At 37.6% G+C, this 11,802-nt stretch overlaps 2 protein-coding genes and 1 pseudogene across 4 annotated transcripts; 2 read left to right on the forward strand and 1 right to left on the reverse strand.

Moving 5' to 3' along the window:
• Positions 1-2,717: 2,717 nt before the first annotated feature.
• LOC127640516 (protein preY, mitochondrial-like) lies at positions 2,718-3,942 on the forward strand. The gene is made up of 2 exons (XM_052123124.1): positions 2,718-3,032; positions 3,540-3,942. The coding sequence occupies exons 1-2, from the start codon at positions 2,833-2,835 to the stop codon at positions 3,679-3,681; spliced, it is 342 nt and encodes a 113-aa protein (XP_051979084.1). The 5' UTR covers positions 2,718-2,832; the 3' UTR covers positions 3,682-3,942.
• LOC127640517 (phosphatidylinositol N-acetylglucosaminyltransferase subunit Y-like) lies at positions 3,727-5,859 on the forward strand (annotated as a pseudogene).
• On the reverse strand, positions 4,262-10,003 carry si:ch211-176l24.4 (uncharacterized). Of its 3 annotated transcripts, XM_052123122.1 has the most exons (4): positions 9,891-10,003; positions 9,339-9,416; positions 7,092-7,248; positions 4,262-5,370 (listed from the first exon to the last, which is right to left on the reverse strand). In XM_052123122.1, exon 4 carries the CDS (start codon positions 5,363-5,365, stop codon positions 4,262-4,264), a length of 1,104 nt encoding a protein of 367 aa, XP_051979082.1. In that variant the 5' UTR covers positions 5,366-5,370; positions 7,092-7,248; positions 9,339-9,416; positions 9,891-10,003. The 3 variants fall into 3 exon arrangements, with proteins under 3 accessions (XP_051979082.1, XP_051979081.1, XP_051979083.1); XM_052123121.1 differs by lacking the exon at positions 7,092-7,248; XM_052123123.1 differs by lacking the exons at positions 9,339-9,416; positions 9,891-10,003 and having other exon boundaries at positions 7,092-7,355.
• Positions 10,004-11,802: the final 1,799 nt, after the last annotated feature.

Genomic DNA, 11,802 nt, shown 5'->3' on the forward strand with positions numbered 1-11,802 from the left:
AATCGACCACACTGCAATATGCCATTGCAATATTAACAAGCTATTCAATTCTGTGATATTTGCACTGGTATCATCATTGTATGTAACGCTTTAAGCATTGTTGTAGACAATATATAATGGGTAATTAAGAATGAATGTTTATTATGATACCTTGTATAAATTAATCTAATATATATCAATCTCTTCCATTGCTTAAGTGATCCGCCTTGTGGCCATTTGGGTACACTTGACTCTAAATTACTGAAATGTTATATATTCATTATTTAGACTTATTCATTGGAATGCACATTCAAGCAGTGTAAGATTTGTTTAGTTTATTGAATATATTGTTATTTGTTATTCTTTATATCATTTCAGAGACCACATTCAATCACAAACACATTACCTTTGGAATTGATTAAAATAACTCAATGCTTTGGAACAGAGGCTGTCGTGGAACTCTTCTTCTTTGCTCCCTGATATAAACCTTCTGACCAAGGTTGAAGATAATTAGTTAACACACCAGTGCATCTACACGCACAGTATCTATTACAATCTGGGTTCACCATCCATCTGTGTGTGTTGACTTCCTAACATTTTGAGAGTACATGGGCCTTCCTATTTTCATTTCACTTTAGAAGATTTTTCAATGTAATTTTATAGCTCTTGAAGTATATGTCTAAAACAAAGAATAAAAACTATTTTAAGAAGTTGAAGAAGAAACCTGTGATTACAATTATATAATCATTTGTGGAACACTTGTAGACCATTTTAGCATAATTTAAAGTTACTGTTTTTATGCACTTTTTTTGTCTGAATGGTTTACAGCATAAGAAGCATAAACACTAAGTGCTTGTTATCAGCTTTGAAAAGTGCTGGGTTCACACTTCTGTACCTTTTATAATCCCAGAGACTACGGAACCAAACCCAATGAGTTTATTAAATAAGTGCATGCAGTACTCCCACAAGGGCTCTTTGCATCAGTTATCTGCTATAATGCTTCTACATGAAGTGTTTTGCAAATTGGGCAAGCCATTAAAATTCAGGACTTTGAGAAATGTGGTGTATTCCAACATTACATGAACAGAATTTTTTTTATAACATTCAGTTTGCATGAAGTAGAACCTCAAAGGAATCTCATTTACTCCTATTTTAATTTTTTTGATCGACTATTGTAAGGGTTGTTTCGGCTCATGAAACTCGGCTCGTGATTGGATGGATGGTTGCTCAATCAGCTCAAAATAACAAAACGCAAAGTATACTGTAAACAAATCCACCATTTGTACACTGTATGGGTTTAGCTTGGAAAAGTGTGGGGGACAAAAATCACCTTTTTAAAGAGTACGGGGACATGTCCCCCACAGCTACTATGCCCTTGACTTGAAAGCCTCCTCAGGAGTTAAAAAAAAAAAACACAGTACTTCATCACTCTCACCATCCTCATGAGTTGCAAAATAAATTTGTTTTATTCTGTTTTCCAAGGGATCCACTTTAAAGTTCCAGGCATTAAAAGCAGCTTCAGAAGGGTAAGTGGGTATTGCAAATTCATATGGCAGAGGCAATCGATTCATCCAAAGCCATGGGCCAGTCTTCGAATGATCCACAATGTTTTCTGAGCAGTGTCTGTCCTTCATTTGGCCTGAAGCAGGTTTGTGGAGCAGGTTTCATTTGACATTCTCGGCAGGTCAGTGTCAAGAGCTCTGCAGCGATCCAGAGCTTTCTCCCAGCTTTCACTGTCCCTCAACAACATCAGTTCATAACAGTACAAATATGAGGTAAAACTAAATCATTTGCTGATAGAAGAAACAGACCATCCACAGAAAACTCAATTCCTCCACCCCTAATAAAACCTTAATTAACTGTATTAATCTTTCTGCTCCAGAAAAAAAGTAAGAGTAGTATGGTAGTGTGTGTGCTATTCTGAACTTAGCCAATCTTCAGAATTTTAATTGTAACCGACGGTGATGTGATTGTGTGTGTGTGTGTGTGTGTGTGTGTGTGTGTGTGTGTGTGTGTGTGTGTGTGTGTATATATATATATATATATATATATATATATATATATATAAAAGCATACTTCAGATGAAATGATTTTTAAGATCATGAGAAACATTTCAGTCAAGTGTTTCAAAAGTTTTGACCGATATATATATATATATATATATATATATATATATATATATATATATATATATATATATATACATACATACACACACACACACACACACACATCACTAAAATTATCAACATCTGAAAGCGTCAGTGCATAATTTAATTCAGCTTTCTCAAAAGTCAAATTTGTGGACTGCTGTACTTTTCTTCCAAACCGCAAGTGTCAGGAGTTGAAGCATTTGTTTATGTGACAAAAATGTACTGACGCCATCTGCTGGTCATTTAAAATTTCTGCTGTGACTCTTCGGTTTTCTATGTTGCATAGAGCACAACGGTCGGTTTCCGGAAGTAAAAAATCCCTTTCATTTTTTTCCATAGACGAATTTATTTTTAACAATAACTTATATACCTTTAAAGATTATATTTCGCTTATTATCGCATGAAAATTGCATTATCTTATCCTTTCGAATCTTTTTGAAAAGCTTGAATGAAATAATATCGTGTCATTTTCGTCTTATTATTATGCTATTAAATAATGTGCTCTATCTTTGAGTAGCTGACATAAAATAAGCTATATTTACTATGAGGAACATTCTGACACCGGAATCTTCTTACTAATGCAAAGGTGCAGGGGACATATTTACAGATACAGACGCGCATCAGCGCTTCCGGTACATTGTTAGCAGTTAGCAAACAGGTGAAACAAGTTTGTTTTTCAATCATAAAACTATTTTCGGATATGTCTCATTATGTTTTGGGAAGACTTGTCATTGGAGTTGTAAGCGTGGTCAGATCTGTGAATTATCTGCCACTCCTCGGTGCCAGAAGCTCTGTTAAGATACAACGGAGGAGCTGGACTGATGGACTGAAGGACAGTCAGGCGTTTGATGTCTCTATTCTTGAGTTTCTGGTGTGTCCACTATCCAAAAAACCCTTGAGGTATGAGTGTTCATCATTGCATAATATTTAAGCTTACAAAACTAAAACGACTATGAAGCTAGAGGTATTTATTATGCGGATGTTACGTACTTCGAATGTATATATACATATTTCATAATTGTCTATTCATAATATGCACGTTATTTTGTATTACACGTATAACATATTGTATTGCATAGATGTTTTGACATTTTGCACTAATTTGTATCTTACTTTGATGCGTTTATCTCTTTTCTTTCTCTGTAGCTTGTAGAAACAACATTGAATTGCCAATAATTAGTGCTGCATGATGTATTTACTGATCGTTTGATACATAAATATTAACTTGACTTGGTATTGTAAACTGTGTCTGAAACCTAGTGAGCTGTCAAACTAGATACATACAGTATGATGTCCAATAAAAGCTAACCAGGTATGCAGCTCACTAGGTTTTCAAGTGTAGTGTTCAGCTTCTCATAATCAGTATACTTATACTTATAAATATTTTATAATTCCGATTTATTCCAGGTATGATGAAAAGAGCAATCAACTGATAAATGAAGAGCTTGGCATCGCATATCCTATAATTGATGGTATTCCTAACATGATTCCTCAAGATGCGCGAATGATACAGAAGACTGAAGCTACTGAAAAACCCATTGAAACCTAAAGTGATTTCATAAATCAAGTTTATCACCATTTGTTTTCTGTTGCAATGTTTTTCTCCCTGTCTACAGTGACTGTTTTTATTCCACTGGTTTCATTGTCTGGACTTTTTTACTCCGCAAATTTCCCACAAGGCTGCACATTACAAACAGTGTCTGTTTTTACAGTCTGTTGTTGCCAGTAACTGTTCATGTGTATGTTTTCTATCACTTGTGGAAGTGGTTGGGAATCAAGCTGTTTAGACACAATTAGAAAATGGTTTAAATCAGAAAATGGAATGCAGACACACTTTTCCACGTAACAGACTATTTTAATTTCTCATCTTTTTTAGTGAACAATGCTTGCTTATAAACAAAGTACAACTTTTGGTGTTGAGGCATATTCAAAATACACCATAAAAGTGTAATTCAAAGTTGAACTGGAAGTAAACAGTGAAACTATGTAAACAATGTAAAATGCAGATATATTAAACAAACTGCAAATAACAATGCTTTGTGTCTTTCTGTAAATCTGTAAACTTTTAGCTTCACAAATTTGGTCCAATCACATATAATATAGCAGTAGCAACAACTGCTCTTATTTCTTTAGTCTTTTTTCAGCGCTTTGAGTTTCATCAGGGGACATATAGGCTTCGGTGAGTCATCACCCTTGACCTTAAAAAAAAATGACTCGTTCAGGCGAGTCTGAATGACCTTCAGCTGGGACAAGTCACCCTTGGCCTTCGAAACCACATCACCATCCTCACTTGATGTGTCAGATATCTTTAGCTTAGTCGGTTTCACAAAATCTACAGTAGAATGTTTGGCTAAAACAACTGAGCCTGGTGTTCGTCTTGCTCTGTTGGGCATGCTCAGGTCCACCGGTTCCTCCATGCATATGGATGTGTTGTGCTGCTGCTGAAACCTGAGAGAGTAGGAGAGCTCTGGGAAGGTGAAGAAGTTTTCAGTTTGAGTAGCTGCCTCAGTTGTTGACCTACACGGACGGTTCTCTTGCGCCATAACTGTAGTAGCTTCATTTCCGCTTGCACTGCTAGAAAATTCTGCATATGGATCCAAGAATGATTTCTGTGTGATAAACAGGTCTTGGCTGTTCATTTCTTCCGGTTGGGATTCCACAATGCTTTCCCCTACAAGCTGCTTGCCAATGCTCATGTTTCCAGAGAAAACAGCTCTTGGGAAGGATATAGCAGATCTATAAGAGTTTCCAGTGGCAAAGTTTTCATCCCTTGCCTTTGTTCTTTGGCTCTGCTCAGGTGGCAAGTTAAAGTTTACTTTCTTTTTACTTCGGCCCTTATCCATCTCTTTCGCACTCCTACGACACACACTCTCAGTTGAATGTATTGCCTCCAGATCAGGAGAGATATAGATGACAGATTGTGAATCCTCAGTGTGACTGGTGCAAACTGGTTGGTTGAGCTGTTTTTTGGATTTCGATTTCCAAACTTGCTGGGCATCATCCTGCAGTTTTGTTTTCTTCTTCTTTTTCTTACTCTTGCGCATTTGTGTGAAGATAGCAGTCTCACGGCAGCCATCGTGCAAAAAGATATTAGGCACAGACTTGGTTTTGCTCTTGTCCTTTTTTTCCTTTTTCGCTTTCTTGGATTTCTTCATACTGTTGTGCTTCTGAGATGCTTCAAAAGCATTCTCAACATCATTGGGAATGATTCTCTTCACTGGAAATGAAGCCATTTCTTCTATAAAAATAAATAAAACAGATGAGTCTTATGACAAAAAAGAGCAAGGCACAAAGCATGTGTTGATACATGACAGAGAATACTTATTGCCCAATTTTCAGAAATGCTGGGACAGTATGGAAAATGCTAATAAAAAGGAGTGATTTATAAATTTGATTCACCTTGTTCTATATTGAAAGCACTACAACAACACATTTTATGTTTTACAGTCAGGGGTTTACCACTGTGTAACATCACCCTTTCTTCTAGTAACACTTATTAAGTGTTTGGGCACTGAAAACACACTGTTAAGTTTAGCAAGCAGAATTCATTATGCAAGTCTTCAGCTGCTCAATTGTACAGGGCCTTTGTTGTCATATTTTGTGCTTCATAATACACCACATATTCTCAATTGGAGACATGTCAGGACTGCAGGCAGGCCAGTCTAGCATACGCACTCTCTGCTTAAGCAGCCGTGCACTTGTAATCCAGGCAGTATATGGTTTGGCTTTGTCTTGCTGGAGAATACAGGGACGTCCAAGGAAAAGACGGCATCTGGATGGCAGTATACTTTACTCCAAAATTTGTACATATATTTCTGCATTCATGGTGCCCTCACAGATGTGAAAGTTACTGAAAGACACTGACACGCCACCATAACATGACAGACACTGGCTTTTGGCCCTGACGCTGATGACAGCTTGGATGGTCCATTACTCTTTGGCCCGGAGAACACAACTGTTTTTTCCAAAACCTATTTGAAATGTGGACTCTTCGGACGACAAAACACGATTACACTATTCTACTTTCCATTTTAGATGAGACCGAGCCCAGAGCAGTGTCTATCTTTCAGTCACTGTCTTAGTCTTTCAGTCCGAAAGTCTTAACTAGCATCTGTGGATGCAGCGGTGAATGGCGTTAACTGACAAAGGTTTACTTAAGTATTCCTGAGCCTCATGTCATGATATCCATTACAGACACATAACAGTTTTTAAGGCAGTGATTTCTGTGAGATCGGAGGTCATATCAGAGACCCCAGTTATTGAACTAATTTAAATTCACCAAGAAAACGCTTAGAACTAAACATAAACGAGTCCTTTTATTACTTTCTGCTATCAAAGCAACTGCACGCGTTATTGTGCACACCTGCCTCTTTGACACCTCGACTCAACTCATGTGAAATGCACTTTAAAAAGAACATTATTGAAACTCAAAATAATAATTATTTGTCTATTATTGTGGTCTTTTCTGATAAAAGCCATGCTCAGCAGTTTAAATAGGTTACCGTAGGAAATTAATACCATAGATCTGCTTTGTGTTTATAATTCTAACACTGAAGTCAGTAGATTTGTAGCCATACAAGTCTTAATAAAGGAGAAGGTAAGGACGTTATTGAAACTCACTATTATTAGACTACTATTGCTGTCTTTTTGGATGAAAAATAATGCTCAGGCTGAAGGAAGACTATAGATCTGCTTTGTTCTTTTAATGCTTAAACACTATAAATTTTCTTGGTAGATTTTGGTCACAAACAAAATTACTCACTCACGGCACATAAGACGCTCATTTGTCGCCACCTAGTGACATTTCCAGAAGGAGTCACTGAACTAATCAGTTACTAATCAGAGTAATGTCTGTAAAGTCTTGAGCACTCTGATTTTATTCTGCCCCAGACTTTGTGTTTTGGGTGATGGGGCCTGTATTAACGTAGGGGACAAACACATGAAAAACTGGGTCCTTACCAACATGACGACTGGCAGGAGGGTGATTCTTGAGGGATGGAAGTCGGCTGGTGCGCCCTCATTTCATGAGTGGTGCACCGAGTTGGGAAAAGTGGCAGCTTTCGAGGAGATGTCGCATAGATGGCTGGGCAGCCAGAGGGGCACTTATTTGGCCTTCCTGGAGGGTTGCCGGGGAGGAGCAGTGGAGAGGGACAGTTTAGATTAGGTATATATAATTGTTGTGTGGATTCATTTTTCTTTTTTGTTGGTTGATTTTTCATGTCATTGAGTGTTTTTTTTTAACTGTCTGTTTATACGTGTGCCTGTTGTTGTTTAGTGTCTGACCACTGGGATGTATGTTGGGTGACGGTAGGGGGGGAGCATATGTTGATAAAGGTTGATTTCGTGTTTCCATAAGTTGTTTGAGTTAATGTGTCTTTTTGGAGGAGGGCGGGCTGGAATGACGCGCGCCCAGTGCCCAATCAGCCTGTTGGGGAGCATGAGGATAAAGGCGGCTGGTGAAAACAGTTAGAGAGAGAGAGAATTATGGGCAGCTGCCCTGTATGTGTTTGTGTTTATATTTTTATTTAATCAAATATTATTTATATTGTTAAGCCGGTTCTCATCTCCTCCTTTCCCCTGAACCCCCCTTTTACTGGTGCCGAAACCCAGGAGGGAGGAGGGATGCCCGTCATAGAGTCCTTAACACTGCCGTTCACCCAGGGGAGTGCTGCTGCCATCCACTGGGGGACGGAGTAGCCCGACCGCCCGGATGCAGGGAATGGTCGCTGTCCGTGAGGCGAGGAGGGACTGGAGTCCCCGACCGTCTGGAGCGATGGAGTTGCTGCCAGGGGCGGAGGAGTGTCCCCACGTGCCACCAGAAAACCAGAGGGGCATTCTGTCCACTAGGGGGTCGGAGGTTTGACTCCGGTCTGCCCAGGGAGGAGCGGCTGTCATCCGCCTGAGAGTGTGGAGGAGTGATCGGGGACCACACGAGGGTGCATCAGAGAACTGGTGAGTGAGCATCTTTTCTCTCTCCTCTCTCTTACATTTATATTGTTAAGCTGGTTCTCAGAAAAAAAATCTGAAAAAAGTTTGAATTTTTCACAAATTAATACTACAGAAGCAAAACCTAACTGTAGTAAAGATAAGATAATGCACTTGTTGTTCTGTAATTGCTTTTGTCTTCAATGAGATCCTAACTGAAATTGCCATGGTAACAATCAGATAAGATAGGATTCTAAAATAAGGATCTTTCTGTGATACGCCCCTAATAAACTTATAGGATTCCCACTCTTTTCAAGGCATAATTTTCCAGGACATTTCCAGGACACTCTATGTTCCCAACAAGTTTAATAGTGTGCACGTGTGACGCACGTGTGACGCACGTGTGACGATCATGATGAGGTGTTTTCAGTATATGAATGGCTTCACACATTCAATCTGAAGCGGCATCACTTGCAGATTATATAGTATTTATTAAATTAAATCACATTTGCAGTTTAATTATCACACCAGGACATATCGCAGTTTTCATTTGATTAATTGTGTATTCAAACATTCTTTTTCGTCCAAATATGTCATATTCCATGATATTCTGCATTTTAAAGCTAATGTCGTTTTTATGACTAGATTCTGTGATTCCGTCAGTGTTTTTGCGTACTACATGTGTTAAACACGATATAAGCAGACTCAGTTGAATTATTGAAAATGTATTCACATCCCAAGGTTTGATGGCCAAATCACCACACTACCAACACAGGGTGTGAATTCGTTTAAAAAAAAAATATTTGTGGTCTGACCATCATCTCTGTCTAAAAGTGTATTAACTCAAATGTTTTTGTGGTTAAAACACAACAGCAATGATGGAACGGAAAAAAAAAAAACATTTTATACTATATCAATACTCAGGATTTTGTCTGAGTAAAGCAGAGATGACAGCAGATGAGCACAAAAAAAAGTATGTGACAGGGATTTGGTCATGACAATTAACCGTTGACGTTGTTTCACAATATGCATCCACTGGCAGTGACAAAACGATATGAATGTGTATTTGACTCCTTTTCCAAGTCCCGATCCTTAGCATGTTTTTGTACATGTAACAAAAACCTTGTTAGCAACACTGTCAAACAGTTATATTATACAAAAATATTTTCCAGGACAAAACAATTATTTTCCAGGACATTTAGGTATTTTTCTAATATTCCATGACTAGAAAACTACATCTCAAAATGTACCTTGCTAGTTAGAATGTCCGTTTATACTCACTGATGTATTTTCGTTCCTGTTTCACATCAATGTGTCCTCCAAAGTGTCCTATTTGACAATGGTTTCTGCCAATTACGCCTGTTGATTTGATACATACTGTATGTTAACATTCTCGGAATTATGCATGGAATTCATTAATTGACTGTACACTGCAAAGGCAGCACAAAAGCTGCAGTTGATGTGACATATACTGTCACATCACATATTTTTACTCTGAAATGACAATTGCTGATAATGTTATGAATTAATGTCCAACATTTTTTATTATAAATAAAATCCATGATTTTCTGTTTTTATATAAATAAAATTCACAATGGCAACAACGAAGTGTAAGGCTGCACTGATACAATATAACATTTACCCAGAACGAAAGCAGGCAGCATCAGAGCTGCATTTGCTGAAGTGGGTCTAAGCTGGCATGGTTTTTATGTGGCACTGCATCTCTTTTCACATCATTTGGAACAACCACAGAACTTACTCAGACCAGGCTATACTCCAGTGTGTAGAGAGAATAGACATTATGTCCCAAAACACATATTACTTTGAACTTACCAAACAGGCTTCTGTGATTGCAGGTCAACTTTTCTGTCAGACAGATGGACCTAGAGGTACACAAGTCCAGTTATGATATGTATATAGACCAAAACATGCAGACTTTGTATTTACATTTGTAACACACCGGAAATATTACGGTAAAGCTCGTCAAAATGTGAATGTTGCAATGTATCCCATCGTTCGTTGCGACATAATTTTCAACAGATTCTGCGCAACATTTGCTACAGATGTAGCAACTTGTTCAACTGCACGTCCTCGGTGATGGGAATGGCTAAATACGCGCTATTATCTGTTAAATTAAAATATTTAATGTATTAAAGTGTTCTGGTCCTATGCCAACATGAAAACAGTGTCATTTACTTGCCTGTTATTTCAATAACTAAATTTAGTGTGATATTTTTCCTCCAATTGCGTAAAGTGCGCCTTTGCACATGCGCCTTAAGTAACGAACGGTGCTCATAAAATGACGCGCGAAAAGTGTCTTTGAACAGCATGTATTCAAAATACATAATAAATAAGCCAAATGCTGTGAGGTATTTCATTGTGAAAAACGACATATCAATAATAGCACTGCTTAACACTGTTTTCAATGCCGAGGACTGAATTACATTCCATTTTACAAGTATCACCGTTGCTGTGACGATCACGAGGATTACCATTTGACCTTTTTACCTTTAGTCGTTTCCCTGAATCGGTTCTCTGGGCCACATCAGTCCTCGATACGTCACTTGGCATGTATGGCAACCATTTTTACTACTGGTGCTGGAGAAATCCCTTTCTTTTCAAAAGGATCTGTTTGTGTTTGATGTAGTGGCCTATCACGTCAGCAGTTCACATGATTTTTACTGCCGTCCTTTTGTAGTGTAGACATGAGTTAACGTCTTCACTACAACGTAAAGTTGAGGCAACCAGCGTCACTACAGTTTTACAAGTTTATTTTCAAAAGGAACTTGAATTTAGATTTAAATTTGACGATCTTTTATGTTTGTGCTCTGAATAATGTGACTCGTTTCCGTTTCAGCCTTTATTTATGTACAATTTGTTCTGTAGGCCTACTGTCCTACAGTTTATGTACATTGCATATCTGCACATTACATGATTTTGTTGGTTATGTTAGTATAAATACATAACGCACATATGCCTTATAGTCCTGATTATTCCACATGTTTCAGCTGTAGGCCTACCTACCACAATAATATCCACTGGGCCAGTCATGTTGAAATATTCTATTATTTTATATTCTGTACTTGAACTGGTCTTTAAAATGTATAATATTGTGCCCCTAAATTTGATTAGTAGACTTTGAAATCCAAGATTTAAGATAAAGCTCATGATACATAAAATACTAAGAGACTCGTGTAAGTTTTAATATTCAGCAATGCACATATCACAATGTAAATCTGCACATTCTGACGGACCTCAGGCTCAGCTATTAGAAATTCATGTTTTTGTTAAGAGGTAATAATTACCCCCCTGGAGTTGATTTTAAGGGTCTTTTTTCCTTTTATTTTTTTTTCTTTTCTTTCTATAACATACAGTGTATCTAGATATCAAAAGCACTTAATTTTGTCTATACATTCTACAGCACTTGCATCTGAGACATATCTATGAGAATAAAGAAATATGACAGCTACTGGTCACTATAGTGTCCGGCATCCATAAATAGGCCTATAATAGAATAGTATGGAATATATCAAAGATTTGCTCACAGATAAGAACAGAGGAATATACTACAGAGGCATTTTTTACCCCACATTTTGGGTAATGTTAGTAATTTTAACTATTGTCCACTGTATAGAAGAATTTAAAGGGATAGCTCAGCAAAAAAGTGAAAACTCTCTTAAAATTTACTCACCCTCATGCCATCCCAGAGATGTATATGAATTTCTTTATTCTGCAGAAAGCAAAT

This window comes from Xyrauchen texanus, chromosome 49, assembly GCF_025860055.1.
Source record: "Xyrauchen texanus isolate HMW12.3.18 chromosome 49, RBS_HiC_50CHRs, whole genome shotgun sequence".
NCBI classification, from domain to species: domain Eukaryota; kingdom Metazoa; phylum Chordata; class Actinopteri; order Cypriniformes; family Catostomidae; genus Xyrauchen; species Xyrauchen texanus.

Excerpts from the sequence above, each read along its gene's own strand:
- si:ch211-176l24.4 (XM_052123121.1), bottom strand. The coding sequence starts at position 5,365 with ATGGCTTCATTTCCAGTGAAGAGAATCATTCCCAATGATGTTGAGAAT.
- LOC127640516 (XM_052123124.1), top strand. The coding sequence starts at position 2,833 with ATGTCTCATTATGTTTTGGGAAGACTTGTCATTGGAGTTGTAAGCGTG. Across the intron at positions 3,033-3,539 it reads CTATCCAAAAAACCCTTGAG|GTATGATGAAAAGAGCAATC; the intron begins GTATGAGTGTTC and ends GATTTATTCCAG.